Below are 14,619 nucleotides of genomic sequence, written 5' to 3' on the forward strand. Positions count from 1 at the left end.
AGAGGCCAAGGTGTCTGATTCCATTTCTATGAGATGTCCAGAGCAGGTAACTTCATAGAGACAGAAAAAGCAGATTAGCGGTTGCCCAGGAATGGGAGAAACGGGAGATTGGGGGGTATTACTAAATGGTAAGGGGTTTCTCTCAGAGGGAAGAAAATGTTTTAAAAATAATTGTGGTGATGGTTGTACAACTCTGAACACAGTAAAATCCCCTGAATTGCATCTGAAGTGGGAGAGTTGAATGGTATGTGACCTGTTGCTTAATTTTAAAAAGCTCAATTACAGAAAAGGGTGGGGGCTGTAGGTTGTAGGGTGAAGTGAAAAAAGTGAAAGCGTTAGTTGATCAGTCGTGTCCAACGCTTTTGCAACCACATGGACTTTTGTAACCCACCAGGCTCCTCTGTCCATGGAATTCTCCAGGCAAGAATACTGGAGTGGGTAGCCATTCCCTTCTCCAAGGGACCTTCCCGACCCAGGGATCGAACCCAGATCTCCTGCACTGCAGGCAGATTCTCTACCATCTGAGCCACAAGGGAAGCCCCACTTTTATTGTCAGGCTGCAGGGTGAGGTGGCCTGGTTCAAATCCTGGCCCCACCACTTGGTACCTGGGGTGAGTCACTATAACACCCTGGTGCCTGAATCTGCTCACCAGAAAAACAAAGATGCTAAAGCACCTGTTTCCTGAGGTTGGTGTGAGGATTAAATAAGTCAATGCATGTGATGGGCTCAGAACGGTGCCTGACACAGAGTAGAAGCTGCTCTTACTAGTTCACTGAAGTGGCACTTTATTGGAAGAGGTGGGAAATGGAAGCCCCAAGAGGTTACGTGACTTGCCCAAGGTCACCGTCATAGTCTGAAGAACGCCTCCCCTCCTCCTGCAAAATATATGTCCAAGTCCTAAACCTGGAGCTTCTGAGCATGACATTGTTTGGAAAGAGGGTCTTTGTGGATGGGATGAAGTCAAGGATGAAGAGGTCATTCTGGATGGCCCAGAGACGAGTGTCCTTATGAGAGAAACACAGAGGACAAGACAGACACAGGAGAGAAGCTCATGAAGACAGGGATAGAGGTTGGAACAATGCAAGCTTGAGCCAAAGGGATGCCCGGGGCCTCTAGAAACTGGAAAAGGCAAGGAACAGATTCTCCCCTGGAGAGAGCCTTCAGAGGGAGCACGACCCTGCCCATACCTTGATTTCAGCCTCCAGAAATGTGGGGGAAAGTTGTTGGCCATATGTTAGCCCAGCCTCGGGAGACTGGTACAGTCACTCAGCCCATGGGAGCAAAGAGTCAGACTGTTTCCTATTTTTTTTTTAGTATGTATTTATTTGGCCGTACCAGTCTTAGTTTCGGCAAGTGGGATCTTCAATGTTCTTTGCAGTATATGGGCTCTTGAGTTGCGGCACGCGAACTCTCAGTTGTGACATGTGGAATCTAGTTTCCTGACCAGGGATCGAACCCGGGGCCCCCTGCATTGGAAGCATGGAGTCTTAGCCACTGGACCACCAGGGAATTCCCAGAGCCGGACTTTTAACTCCAATTATCACTTGAATCCCCTTCAGGTTGCATGTATGTGAATAGAAACCAGCTTCAACCTCAGATACCATGGGTTTTGGAGGCAGCTTCTATGATCACCTTTTACGATGACACCAAGCCAGGTTGTCACTTGCTATCAAAATGTCACACATCCATCAGTATGGAGGAGGCGGGGACTGGCACACGCAAGCCTGGCTGTCTCCTTCAGGACACGTTGGCTCATTAGATGTACCAGCCCCTGCCTGCGAAAGCATTTAATTTGCCTTTTACAATGCACCCATTGCATGTTAATTAACTGGCAATTAAAAGTTATAGATGACATTAGAATTTATTAATCACATTGGAAATAAATCTCCCTGGAATTCAAGTAATTGCAAATCTCATGAAATTCTCTTTTTTATAATCCATAAACCAGGTCTGGAGGAGAGGTTCCAGAAACCTCAGGGTAGCCGGGATTGTGGGTGCAGGTTAGTCAGAGTGGGGAGAGGGCTTTGGGTCTGACCGAGGCCCCCCTCCCACCACCTCGGTCACTGCCTCCGGAATCTGGGAAGGAGTCTCTCTCCTTTGTGACTCACTGCGGTGATCAGAGCTGGACACTGGAGACACGTGTGACCCTTCCCACCAGAAGACCACAGCTGAGTGACATGGGGCGGGGTGGGGGGCTGGAGAACCTGAGGGTAACGTTTTGATCCAGGAAGGTGAGAGCTTGGGCTGGGGACCCCAGTGGCATCTGGACCACTTCTGGCTGGGGCTGAGCCAGAATTGGGTGGTTCCCAGCCTGCAGGCAGAATAGTTTCATAGCCCCTTATGTGTCTCTGGGACACACCAAGTGCAGGATGAGAAGAAAGTGCCCCCCAGGCGCCCTTCCCACCCAGCCTGGAGGGGCCAGCCTCGCCTGGTGCATTCTGGGAAAGGAGATGCTCAGCGGTGACCCCTGAACCCCCCGGGGTGGGATCAGGCGAATGTCTGATTAATTTCCAGCCTCACCTTGATTCCCTCCTGGTCCCAGAAAACAGGTCACCGTGTTCTCTTTCGTTCAAGTCCCAAGGGGGTGCCCCAGAAAACAGGGGTCCTACTGGAATGCCCCAAGAACCCTAGCGTGGGCTCACTGGGGCTTCTGGCCCACTTCCGGGTTTCTGACCATCCAAGCTCTCCTTCCACTGCCCATCCCAAGGCAGCACATGTGTGCGTGCTCAGTCACTCCATTCTGACTCTGTGTGACCCTACAGACAGCAATCCGCCAGGCTCCTGTCCATGGGATTCCCCAGGCAAGAATACGGAGGTGGGTTGCCACGCCCTCCTCCAGGGGATCTTCCCAACCCAGGGATCGAACCTGCATCTCTTATGTCTCCTGCCTTGGCAGGCGAGTTCTTTACCATCCAAGCTACCAGGTTAGCCCCCAGGCAGCACATCAGCAATGAATTTCTGCCTGAGGCCATCATGTTCCCCCAGGCAGAGGGAGAAGTACCCTCTGGCCCCCAGCTCTGCCATCAGCTTCTCATTGCCTGTGTCAGGAGAAACACTAAAAATATTTTATGATCAGTGTAGCAGAGGAGTCCATCCATCACCATAGGTTCTGTCCCTGGCGCTGGAGCCAGGTCCTAGATTCCAGGGAGGCTAGAGGAGAGGTCGGGATGGCGGGGGCATGCGGGGAGCTGTGGTCAGTCAGCACAGGGGCCTTTGGAGGTTTTAACCACAGGTGCCGCTGACCCGGTGGGAGCCACTGAAGGTCAGCACAGCTGGAGTCCCCTCCACACTGTGGCCACCACATCCAGGCGCTTGCCAAGTGTCACTGTGTGACCTGAAAGTGGAAGTGTTAGTTGTTCAGTCGTGTCTGACTCTGTGACCCCATGAACTGTAGGCCTCCAGGTTCCTCTGTCCTTCTGTTCCTCTGTTCCTCTGTTCCTTCTGATTTGATCTGGACACCAGGGCACAGGAGGCAATGCCTGGAGAGAGGGTGGCTGTGCCCTGAGGGTGGCAGGGGGATGGCGAGCTGAGCCAGGGGAGAGGCTGAGCCAATTCTCCCTCCTTATCCCCCTGGGTGGGCCCTGCAGGCGTGGGGTGGGGTGGGGGCTCAGGGATGCCTGCCCCCTGCACAGGGCTGACCCTTAGGAACCCCCTCTCCAGGGGCTGTGGGGAGATGGGCAGAGGAAGGGGGCCCGCTCTGGAAGCCCCATCCCAGATCCCAGGGGCACTCCAGGTGACATGCCTCACTGTTCAAATCCATCGCGGGACCTGCAGGCTGAGCAGGTTAGGGCCTCCACACATCAGCACGGACACTCATAGTCACGACAGAACCAAGGACCAGAGGGACTGAGCCAGCTGAGGGGCATGGGCGTCAGAGGAGGCGATGCGTCTGCGGCTCTCGCCTGAAGCCAAGAGCTGTGATCCCCCTGGGTTGTGAGCCCCAGACACCCGGCCCCCTGTGTCCTGTTCTCTCCCACGCCATGCAGGCACAAAGCTCCTTGCGGGGCACCTGCACCCACGGGTGTTACAGAGACAAGACCAGGTGGTGCCTCCGTGCGGCTAGCAGCCAGGAGAATGGAGGCTTGGATGACAGTGACAAGTCGTGAAGCAGGAACAAGGGGCCACCGCTACTTCATGAGTAAAGGGGGTGCTGCCCGCGTGCACTTCAGGAAGGTCATGCCACCATCCAGGTGGAAGGGGGAGGCTGGAGTGACGGTGAGAAGCAGCCACAGCTGCCCGTCCCCTCTGGGTTGGCATCTCCCCCTCCAATGTTTAGGGTCTTCCCAGACCGGGCCCCTGGCTCCTGCTTCAGCCGGACACTTCCAGCTGGAAACACACCATCTTGTGTGGAAGGGGGCTGCCGTCGGAGCGTGTGCGGTGGTGGTGGGCCCAGCAAGGCCCTGAGTTCTGGTGGGACACGGCCTGCAGGAAGCCCTGGTCGGTCCCTGACCTCAGCTGAGGACTCAGGGGACGGACCCAGGGCCACCACCTGAACTTGAGCCCAGGCGAAAAAGTCCAGGACCCCAGGCCCGAGGCAGGAGCGTGGCAGGTATGGGTCTCTCTGCCCAGGGCCCAGCACCCTCCCCACCTCACTCTCTCCCACTAGCAGAGCTGGCCCAGGGCCCAGCCTAGACTGGAGGGTGGGGCGGCCTCTGAAGAGAGCTCCTCGCTCTCCTAGCCCCCCTCATGGGGCTCCCAGGGGGCAGAACCAGGCCACCCTGTCTCGGGGCCTTGTGGTCCCCTTGGCTCCCAGGGGCTCCCGTCAGATCCCCCCGGGGCTGGGCCTGGCTGAAGCTGGCCCGGCCTCCCCAACGGCCAGCTACCGTGTGACACCAGACCACAGGGTGAGAGCACCTTTATTGTGGGAGGGTTGCCGCCCCTCCGTGAAGACAGGCTTGCGAGAAGCCACATCCTGGCCCCCCACCCAGCCAGCCCTGCCTCCTGAGGGGCAGTCCAGGACTCGAGGGCAGGGAGAGGTTACCAGGGCCCAGAGGGAGGGGGCACAGCCTCCCAGTAGCACCAAGGGCGGTGGGGACAAGTCACTCCTGCCACAAGGAGAGACCACGGGGGCGGCGCCAGCACCTGGGAGTGTCTGCATTTGCTGCTGTGGCCGAGGTGGCAAGAGAGGAGCACCAGGGCGGGTCCAGGGCAGAGAGGACCTGATGCCCAAGAGGCCTTGAGGGCTGTGGTCTGAGCTGCTCTGGGGCACTGGGACCAGGGACCGGAGCCAGGCTGGGCCCACAGGACCAAGCGCGGAGCGTCTGTCCCCAGCAGGGTCTGGGAATCAGGTGACAACCCCTCCTTCTCCTTGGGACACAGGACTTGCCTTGTAACTCAAACTAACCCTAACCTTGCTGGTTCTCAGCAAGTCTGGGAGAGGCCAGGGCTGGAGGGACGCCCCCAGCGGGTGCACCGTCCCATTCAATCCTCCTCCTCGCTGCTCAGTGATGGGAGGCCCTGGCAGGGTGGGTGGGGTCAGAGGGATTAGGATGCAGCGGGGGGTGATGCCAATTCAGTCTGAGGATCCTGGCACCCCAATGCTCCTCTCTCACGGTCTCCAAGTCCACTGACTGTCAGGGGTTTATTCAAGGTTTCCCGGGCCTCCAAGAGCAGCTACAGGCCAAGCTGCCCACTTCCCCACCTGTGAAGCAGACCCCCAAGCCCAGGGAGGGGTGTCAAGGAAGGAGGCCAGAGGGTCCCCAGGGTCTTGAGCAGGGCAGGGCCTGCCTTCCTTCCCGGCTGGAGCCTCCGGGACTGCCCGGCCCAGCACCTGCCCCGTCTGAGTGTCCCCGTGAAGAGGGGAGCTGGCAGGTAGAGAGAACACAGGTTCAAATCCTGCCCTGGTCCTCCACAGTCCAGGGGCCTTGGGCAGGTGATCCTCTCCCAGCCTCTGCCCCCATGTAAAGTGGGGGGAACAAGCCTACGTCCTAAGGGGTAAATGAGACGATGCAGGGAAGTTCCTCGGATGGGCCCAGACGGCTCAGGGACCCAGTAAATGACGAGTATTATGACGATTCCTGCACCCCGCCCAGCCACCAGACCCCGTCTCCAGCAGGGAGTGGGGGTGGGGAGGGCAGGGACCAGGGCAGGGCTCGGCCGGGGGCGCTGGGCCCCTCTGGCCCCTGCCTCTGGCGTTGCCGTATGTCCCCAAGGCCCCCGGGAGCCAGTGTCCCTGACGGGCACCCAGGCCTGGAGCCCAGTCCCACTCGGGGCGTCCTCAGTGCCGACAGCAGCATCAGCCTCGGGGCGGGGTCTCTGGCGGAGCCGGGGCTCCTCTGGGAGAGCTGGCTTCTTACTTCCCGCCACTGGCCCGGCCAGCGCTCCTCTGCCCGGGGTCAGGCCCGAGCAGGGCGGCCAGGGAGCCATCGGGTGGGGGGCCTCCGCGCTTCATCTTGAGGTTGGCTCTCAGGGCGGCGTCCTGGCCAGAGCCCCCCTCAGGGGTGGCCTGGGGATCTGGAAGGAAAGCAGGAGGGTGGGCTCATGCAGGGCCTCCGGAGCCCACGAAGCCCCTTCACTTCCAGTCCCGCCAGCCAGGGAAGCTCTGTGCCCAGTAAGGGGGCACAAAGCGGATGCCAGCATCTAGTCCTCACCCGTTCATTCCCTCACTCATTCATTCATCCATTCACTCATTCACTCACCCATTCATTCATTCACTCACCCATTCATTCATTCACTCACCCATTCATTCATTCATTCACCCATTCATCCCTCCATTCATTCACTCATTCATTCATCCATTCATTCACCCATTCATTCCTCCACTCATTCACTCATTCATTTACCCATTCACTCATTCATTCACCCACTCATTCATTCACCCATTCATCCCTCCACCCATTCATCCCTCCATTCATTCACTCATTCATTCACCCATTCATCACCCATTCATCCCTCCATTCATTCACCCATTCATTCCTCCATTCATTCAGTCTCCCACTCACTTATCTACTTATTCACCATTTACTCATTCATTCATTCTTCAAACAATGCTGACCAGGGCCAGGTTCCAGGCACTGCAGAGGTGCCAGAGATAAAGACACCCCACCCCATAAGGGAACAGAAGGCTCAGCGGAGCACAGGGAGAAGACAGGAGGGCGGCTTCCCAGAGGAAGAGATCCTAGAGCAGGCCCTGAGGCTGGAGCTGGTGTTCAGGAGGCAGAGGGACCAGTCTGAGCAGAGGTGTGGAGGTGGGAGGGGCCCGGGGCGCCTGGATGACGGCTGAGTCACCGGACACCAGGCTGTGCTAGGGAAGGGACTTTGGAGCTGTATGTCAGTCTCGGGCAGCAGGGAGCCACGGAGGGTTCTTGAGCAGGGGTGGGACAGGGGCAGACTGGCAGCCAAGTGCGGGGCCATCAGGGCAGGGAGGGAGGGGACCAGAGGCAGCACGGCGAGGGCAGCAGGGGACGGGGGGCGGAGGGAGATGCTGGACTCGGCGGCCCGGGTCACTGCTCACCGTGGATCCCAATCATGTGTTCCAGGATGAGCACTCTCTCGGCCAAAATCTTCAGGGCCTCCCGCAGCTGCTGCACCCCCTCGCCCTGGGGTGGAGGAAGCCGTGGGGTCAGGGCCGCCCTGCTCCAGAAGCCCTCCACTTCCCTCTTGTCACCATCATCAACACAACGGCCACCACAGATAAGAGACACCCCGGCACCAGGGCTGGGGTTCGAACTCCAGTTCACAGACATGGAACTTGAAGCCCAGATGGGGTGACCAGAGTCCTGCGGCCCCACAGCCTGGAAGCGGACAAGCCGGAAATGGCCAAGCCCGGGGCTTCACACAGGCCTGTCTGCCTCCAGCCTGAGCTCGCCTGCTCCCCTGGCCGCCAGCTGCCTCCCTGTGCGCCCTTCTTTCCAGAAAGTATCCTGCTGTGGGCAGAGCACCTCATACGGGCCCATGCGGGGGAGGCGCTTAGCTGGTCTCCTTCCCGGTCCCACCCACCCGAGGGCAGAGCCCAGGCTTCCGGAAGGCCCGTGGGAGGGCACAAAGATGGCGCCTCTGCGTTCCTGGGGCCTGGCCTACACACGGCAAAGGACCTCGTGTGTCAGGACACGTGAATAGGCTGATTAATGGAGGAGACAAGATGACAAGGTCACTTTGAAAAAAAAAAAAGCGATGGTAGAGAGGCCAAGCCCCGCCCTGGCGTCAGCAGCAAACAGGAACCTTTCTGGCTGGTGGAGCATGACAGCTCTGTCATGACACTCGGATTAATTGAGCTTAAAGCCGAAGAAAACCGGAGAGCGTGCTACTGAGTTACACAAGAGCGCTCTTCCCATCAAAGACCATGAGAAGCTGGGCTCTGCGGAGTGTCTGGGATGGGGGTGTCCCCAGTGAGCAGCAGCGGCCACAGGAGGCACGCTGATGAAACTGGGCCGGGGGACGTCGTGGGTACCCTCCCAGCCTTCCATCACAAGTGACCCCAGCATTCACTCCTCCCACTGCCTCTTGTGCCCACCATGGCACCATGGTTCCAGCCTCTTCCCCCTTCTTTAATCCCATAAGGCCCTCTGGAAGGTCCTCTGATCCCAGCTTCAACCCCTCCAGCCCAGCCTGCCTCAAACAGCTGCCCACCTCCAATGCCCACTGCCCATCTCTCCAGACACCCCCAATCCTGGCTTAGCATCTCCCCAAGCTCACTCAGGGGGTGCTGCATGCCTGCTGTGCTGGACGTCTGGCCGAGCCCTGTCACACCAGGTGACTCATTCTCAGCTTGCCCCACTGGCCTCGCTCCCTTCTCATCATCCTGAGAAGGATGGGAAGCCAGCCACCCTTCCTAGCCATCCTGGGAAGCCAGCCTCCCCTCCGCTTCCCAGAAGGTATGGTCCCTACAGCCATGCTCGCGCTCCATCCATGCCCCCACCCTGCCCTGTCTTGCTCTGGCCGCTGTGTGCTCCCAACCTTCCTCTTCCATCCATCCTCTCCCACATCCACCAGCCAGCTCTCCACCTGCCCATACACCCTTCAGTCCACCAGCACTGCGACCTTGGGCACATCCGTGTGCCAGGCACTGTCATGGGAGGGTCCTATCCCTGGAGAGAGACCCCACAGCCTGAGGCCTCCTTCAAACAGAGGGTCTCATCAGCAGGTCTGTGGTTCCTCCACCCTCCCCAGCGGGGTCACCCCCACCCTCAGGCCCTGGGCCAGTCATCCCATCTGTGCTCCCCAACTGCAGCTGACTTTACTCTAGGCTGCAGTCACTATTCACTCCACTGCCTCCCCCGCTGGGTGGGCCCCCACACGTCCTGCGGCTGATGCCCCGCTCAGGAAGAGGTGTTGGTCCAGCTCTACTGGACTGTCCTGCAAGGACACAGCCAGGGGGCAGCAGGGAAGCACAGACCCAGGGGCACAGTTACCTCAGCGGCGGCTTTCTCCTCCTCTTCCCCCTTCCCGCCAGGTTCCCCCTGGGAAGAAAGGCACGCCAGTCAATGATGGGTGCCCAGCTTCTCTACCCGGGACCTCTGCACAGGCCAGCATGGGCTTGACTTTAGGGGCTTAATTCTATTTCTAGGGAGGGAGGAGTCAGGAATTCAGGTTCTGGCCCTTTCAGGGATCAAGTGCCCTGCCCTTCCCCTCTGTTTCCCTGACTCTAAAATTGGGGCCAGGGACTTCCCTGGTTGGTCCATTGGTTGAGAATCCACCTTCCAGTGCAAGGGGACGTGGGTTCAGTTCTTGGTCAAGGAACTAAGATCTCACAGGCGCACTGCAATTAGAGAACCTATGCATTGCAGCAAAGACCCAGAGCAGCCAAAATAAATAAATAAAATGTAAAAAATTAAAATTTAAATAAATAAAACGGGGCCAGTAATATCAGCCTCACAATAACACCTAGGAGGCCAGTTACTCTTATGTGACTTTACCTCTCTGTGCCTTAGTTTTTCCGTCTCCAAAATGGGGATGATAACAGTGCCTGCCTCACAGAGCTATTAGGAGGATGAAATAAATCACTCTCAATAACAAGCTTGGGGAAGGCCTGCCTTTGGAGGCTAACACTCCTGGGTTTAAATCTTGGCTCTACTTTGGTCTAGCTGTATGACCTTGGGCAAGTTGGTTAACCTCTCTGGGCCTCAGCTGGCAGTTCTGGCAAAGAGGGAAAATAAAGCACCATCTCGTGGGGGCACTGTGAAGCTTAAACCCACTATGGATGAAGAGGGCCTCCACATAGAAGACGCTCAGCAAAGAACTCACCTTCTCCCCCAGCCTCGTGCCTCTGACATAAGACTTGGGCATGTGCCCACTTCCTTAGCCCTAGAGTTAGGGGCTGAGTCTTGTGAATTCTTATTTTTAAGATGGGAATTGAGTGGTCAGCTGTCTATATCTATTCCTGGGAAGTTTAGAGAAAGCAAGGGACTCTACAGGTCACACAACACATTAACCCAGGGGCCTGGGCTCCCCAGAAGAACCTCAGGACTCTCATCCGAGCCCTTCAATAGGAGGCTATTTCAGTCCTTACTTCATATGCCTGGGGGGTGTCCCACTTCCCAAAGTCACCCCTTCCCAACTTGGGCATATGCCCGGGGGGTGTCCCACTTCCCAAAGTCACCCCTTCCCAACTTGGGCAGCTGGCGCTGCACCCAGGTTGCCCAATTTTCCCCCTCTGCTCCATCCTGGCTGGGCTGGATCTGGCCATGCCCGGGGAGGCTGGGGGCCTGAGCTCAGCCAGGCTGCCTGGGGCAGACACCCACCCAGTTGGTACCCTGCGCCTGCACTCGAGCCCATTACCCTGGGGGTGGCCCACACACACGGCCCCACACTTACAGATGGCCCCGTGGCGCCCCGCTCTCCAGCCAGGCCCTGCAGAAAATCAGACAAAGCAAGTTAGGCTTTGCCCCTCACAACCCCTTAGTCCTCTGCATGCCCTCCCCCTGCACTGGGGTCCAGACAGCTGAAAAACAGGACAGGAGGAAGGTGGGCGGGAGAGGAAATGAGGGGTGCCCCAGCGGGGCCCGTCTGCTCCTGGAGCCCCCGCCACTGGCCAATGGGTGACTGTGGGCCTCCAGCGAGTCCTCCATCTTCTCGTCTGTGAAGTGGGCCAATGCCAAGTATGGTCATCACCTGGAGAAGGCACGTGTGTGCGTGCGTGCTCAGTCATGTCCGACTCTCTGCGAGAGAGCCCCCCAGGCTCTGGACTGCAGCCCCCCAGGCTCCCCTGTCCATGGGATTCTCCAGGCAAGAACACTAGACGGGGTTGCCATCGCCTTCTCCAGGGATCAAACTCAAGTCTCCTGTGTCTCCTGCACTGGCAGGCAGGTTCTTCAGAGTCTGAGCCACCAGGGAGGCCCTTGGAGAAAGGGACCGGATGGCCACCCACACATCCCCCCAGCACTCGGAAATGGCCTCCGCGAATGAGCGACAGCAGTGGGGATCTCAGGCTTCCCTGGTGGCTCAGACGGTAAAGAATCCACCTGCCAATGCAGGAGACCTGGGCTCGATCCCTGGGTCGGGAAGATCCTCTGGAGAAGGGAATGGCAACCCACTCCAGAATTCTTGCCTGGGAAATCCCAGGGACAGAGGAGCGTGGAGGAGCTGGGCAGACTACAGTCCATGGGGTCGCAAAGAATCAGACACAGCTGAGCCACCAACGCTACTCCTACTAGTGATGAAGGCGAGGGTCCCCGCGTGGGCTCCCTGTCAGCACTGAGGCCCAGTCAGAAGGCTCCCTGGAGCCCCAGACCTGCGCATCGAGCCGTCCTCCAGCACCCTGACCTGGCCGCCCAGGAAGCACCCCCACTCAGCCTCTCCAGAGTGGAACTCCTGGTCTCCCCCCGGCCCAGCCGTGCGGCCCCCACCCTGCGGTCTCTCTTTTCCATGAAATGGCTCTGCGGTCCACAGCTGCTCCTGTAAGCACCTCGCAGTTAACCTTCCGCTTCCCGCCCTCACTGGATTTATTCCATCAGCCAGACCTGTCAGGTCCACTTTCTAGATACGTCTGTTTCCTCTGCGCTGCCCCAGCCTCCTCCCGGGTCTCCCTGCTCCACTCCCCCGCCCCTGCCTTCCACTCCTCAAGCCACAGCCAGAGGGGCCCTGGAAAGACGAAAATGGGGTCCCAGACGCTCCCTCCCTGACACTCGATAAGCCCCCCTTTCACTGTGACCCAGGTCTATGCATCAGCTCTGCAGGTAGCCCCCTGCCCACTTCCCTCCCACCTCGCCTCCCCCGACACGTGCCTTTGCTCAGGACCCGCCTGGCATTTCCTGGCCCCAGAACCTTTGCACTTACGCTTCCCTTTACCTGCAACGCTCTTGGCATCTTTGCGTGACTCCTCCTTTCTGGTTCCTTGGGTCTCAGTCGAACGAAGCCTCACCTTCTCCTGTCTGTCACCCCGCTCGGGCCACCCCCCTCCTGTCGCTGCAGGTCCTGCCCCAGTTACTCTCTATCACATCTGCCTCTCCCGTCAACTACCTGCTAGCAGAGGGCAGGGACCCTGAGAAAGCCAGAGTGGGACCTGGAGTGACCCCGGCCCTGCCGGGCCCCTGCTCTGCTCCCCTGCTGGAAGACTCTGGCAAATGCTGTCATTTGGAGGCTCTCTGAGCCTCCACGTCCCCGTCACTGCTGGGATAACATGATGGGGACCCTGAAAGGAGTTGGCACGAGCAGGTAGGTGGAGGAAGGGTCGGGCACACCATCCTCTCTGACCTTGCCTGTCGCTGTGGGCTTGGGCCTCTGGAGGGGGTCCTGCTGCCCCCAGCTCTTCTCATGAGAGCCTCTGTCAACCTCACACCCGCTCCTGCCCTTTCGTCAGGGGTGAGCTGTCTAGCCTTGCAGTGGGAGCCCCGCTTCTCAGTCACCCCTGCCCCCCAAGGAACCTGAAGCCCTCGGTCTGGATGAGCTGCAGGAAGCTCTGTGCAGACACCCCCAAACGAAACCCTTCCTGCCTTGGTGTCCAAAGTCCCCCCCTCCTCTGTGTGACGTCCCCCACAGACCTCTGGGGCCCTGCAGCACAAAGCACTCCCCCGGCACTTTATTTCTCTTTCACTCCCTGTAACAACCCACCGGGGAGGCCCCTTATTAGCAGCCAAGGAGCCGGAGCCCAGAGAGGCTGCCTTTCTGTCCAAGGTCACACAGCTGAGGAGGCAAAGCAAGCTGGGGGTTGGGGCTGCACCATCAGGCTTCAGAGTGCCCCCCCACCACAGGCAGTTCTCACAAAGATTGGCCTTGGCTGTGATCCTGGCCCAGCTCCACACACCGCCTGCATGGCCTCAGGTTAGCTCATCTATGAAATGGGAATGATGCTAACTTCTCTGGAGCTCAGGTAGGGTGGGCAGCAAAGGGCTGTTGTTGCTAAGAAAACCATGATCCCATGCCTGCCTTCCCCTGGGGCCCACCTGGACCCAGGTGGGGATCAGTCAGGTGAGCTGGTTCCTTCCTGAGCAAGTGTGCTGGTAAGAAGCCTGGTTCCTCTCTTCCTGGGGAGACAGTGCCCTCACCCTCGCCAGAGATGGGCGAGACCTTACCTGGGATCCAGGCGCACCCGGGGGTCCAGGGGGGCCGTGTGGTCCAGGAGGCCCTGCCGGCAGAGTCACAGATGGTAACCTGGAGCCGGAGACGCCCCCTGCCCCCTCATCAGCTCTGGAGAGGGGCCCTCCCACCCTCCCACCCCGGGCCCTGCCCCGGGTCTGTCTCCTTGGGCAGCGCAGAAAGGGGAGGTGAATAAATGGTGAGGGAGGGGGCATGGGTTCTGCGGCCCCCTGCCCACCCCCAGAGGGGAGAGCCCACTGCAAGCCCCTCTCCCTGCCGGCAACCCCTACACCACAACCTGATCCTATTCCCACAGCTTCATCCACGGGGTGGGGGTGGGTGTGGGGGTGCCCTGCAGCCCCTCCCCAGCCGGTCAGTCCTCTGGCAAATCTCCCTCGAGCCTGCCCCGCCTTGGGACCTCCCTGAGGCCGTCCTTGCCTGGGTTACTACAACTGCTGCCCATCATCCAGAGTGGTGGTCACCCATCCACAGAGCAGCCCCCATCAAGTGGCTTTTCAGACAGGTCTCGCTCAGCCCAGCCTCCTCCACCTTCATCGGTCAAACACCCTCCTGGAAAGTCCCTCTGGGTCCATGCCTTTGTGGTGGCTGTCCCTTCCTCCTGGAGTGTCCCCATCCCCTCCACATCCCAGCAAACTCCCACTAGTCTCAGGCTGAGCGTCACCTCTTCCAGGAAGCCTTCCAGGCACCTACCCCTGCCTCTTCTTTAGGCGAATCCCTGACAGTGACCAGCCGCTGCTTCTGGCCACTACTGGTTTGAATGCCAGCCTCCCTCTGGGCCAGGGAGCCCCCAGAGGATCAGGCCAGGACCGATGGGTGCAGTGCAGGGTGTGGTGTTCGTGACTAAATGCCCCAAATATTTGGAAGAGTGAGGTCTCTGTGCCCCCTGGGCTGCTAGCCTGTACCAGAGTGCCCCCTGGCATGCCTAGGGAGGACCTACAGGAAAGTGACCCCTGGGTGGGGTGATGGCCTGGACGCGGTCTAACTAAAAGGCAAACACCCTCCCAGCGCCCTCCTCAATGCTGCCTTTTACATGGGGCTACCCTGGCCCAGCCGTGATCCCAGCCCTGCTTTCTGGGACTCTACGGGATTCACTGAGGGTACCACCCACTTTCTCCACTAGAATGTAAGTACCATGAGGACAGAAA

General features: G+C 58.9%; 1 protein-coding gene across 1 annotated transcript in view; it reads right to left on the reverse strand.

Moving 5' to 3' along the window:
• Window positions 4,839–14,619, reverse strand: part of COL26A1 (collagen type XXVI alpha 1 chain) — a 167,637-nt gene continuing 157,856 nt past the window's right edge. Inside the window, 5 exon segments of the mRNA XM_018041048.1 lie at window positions 4,839–6,454; window positions 7,455–7,539; window positions 9,352–9,399; window positions 10,754–10,789; window positions 13,450–13,502. Of these exon segments, the coding sequence (XP_017896537.1) occupies window positions 6,294–6,454; window positions 7,455–7,539; window positions 9,352–9,399; window positions 10,754–10,789; window positions 13,450–13,502 (383 nt within the window). The 3' untranslated portion in view covers window positions 4,839–6,293.

This window comes from Capra hircus, chromosome 25, assembly GCF_001704415.2.
Source record: "Capra hircus breed San Clemente chromosome 25, ASM170441v1, whole genome shotgun sequence".
NCBI lineage: Eukaryota > Metazoa > Chordata > Mammalia > Artiodactyla > Bovidae > Capra > Capra hircus.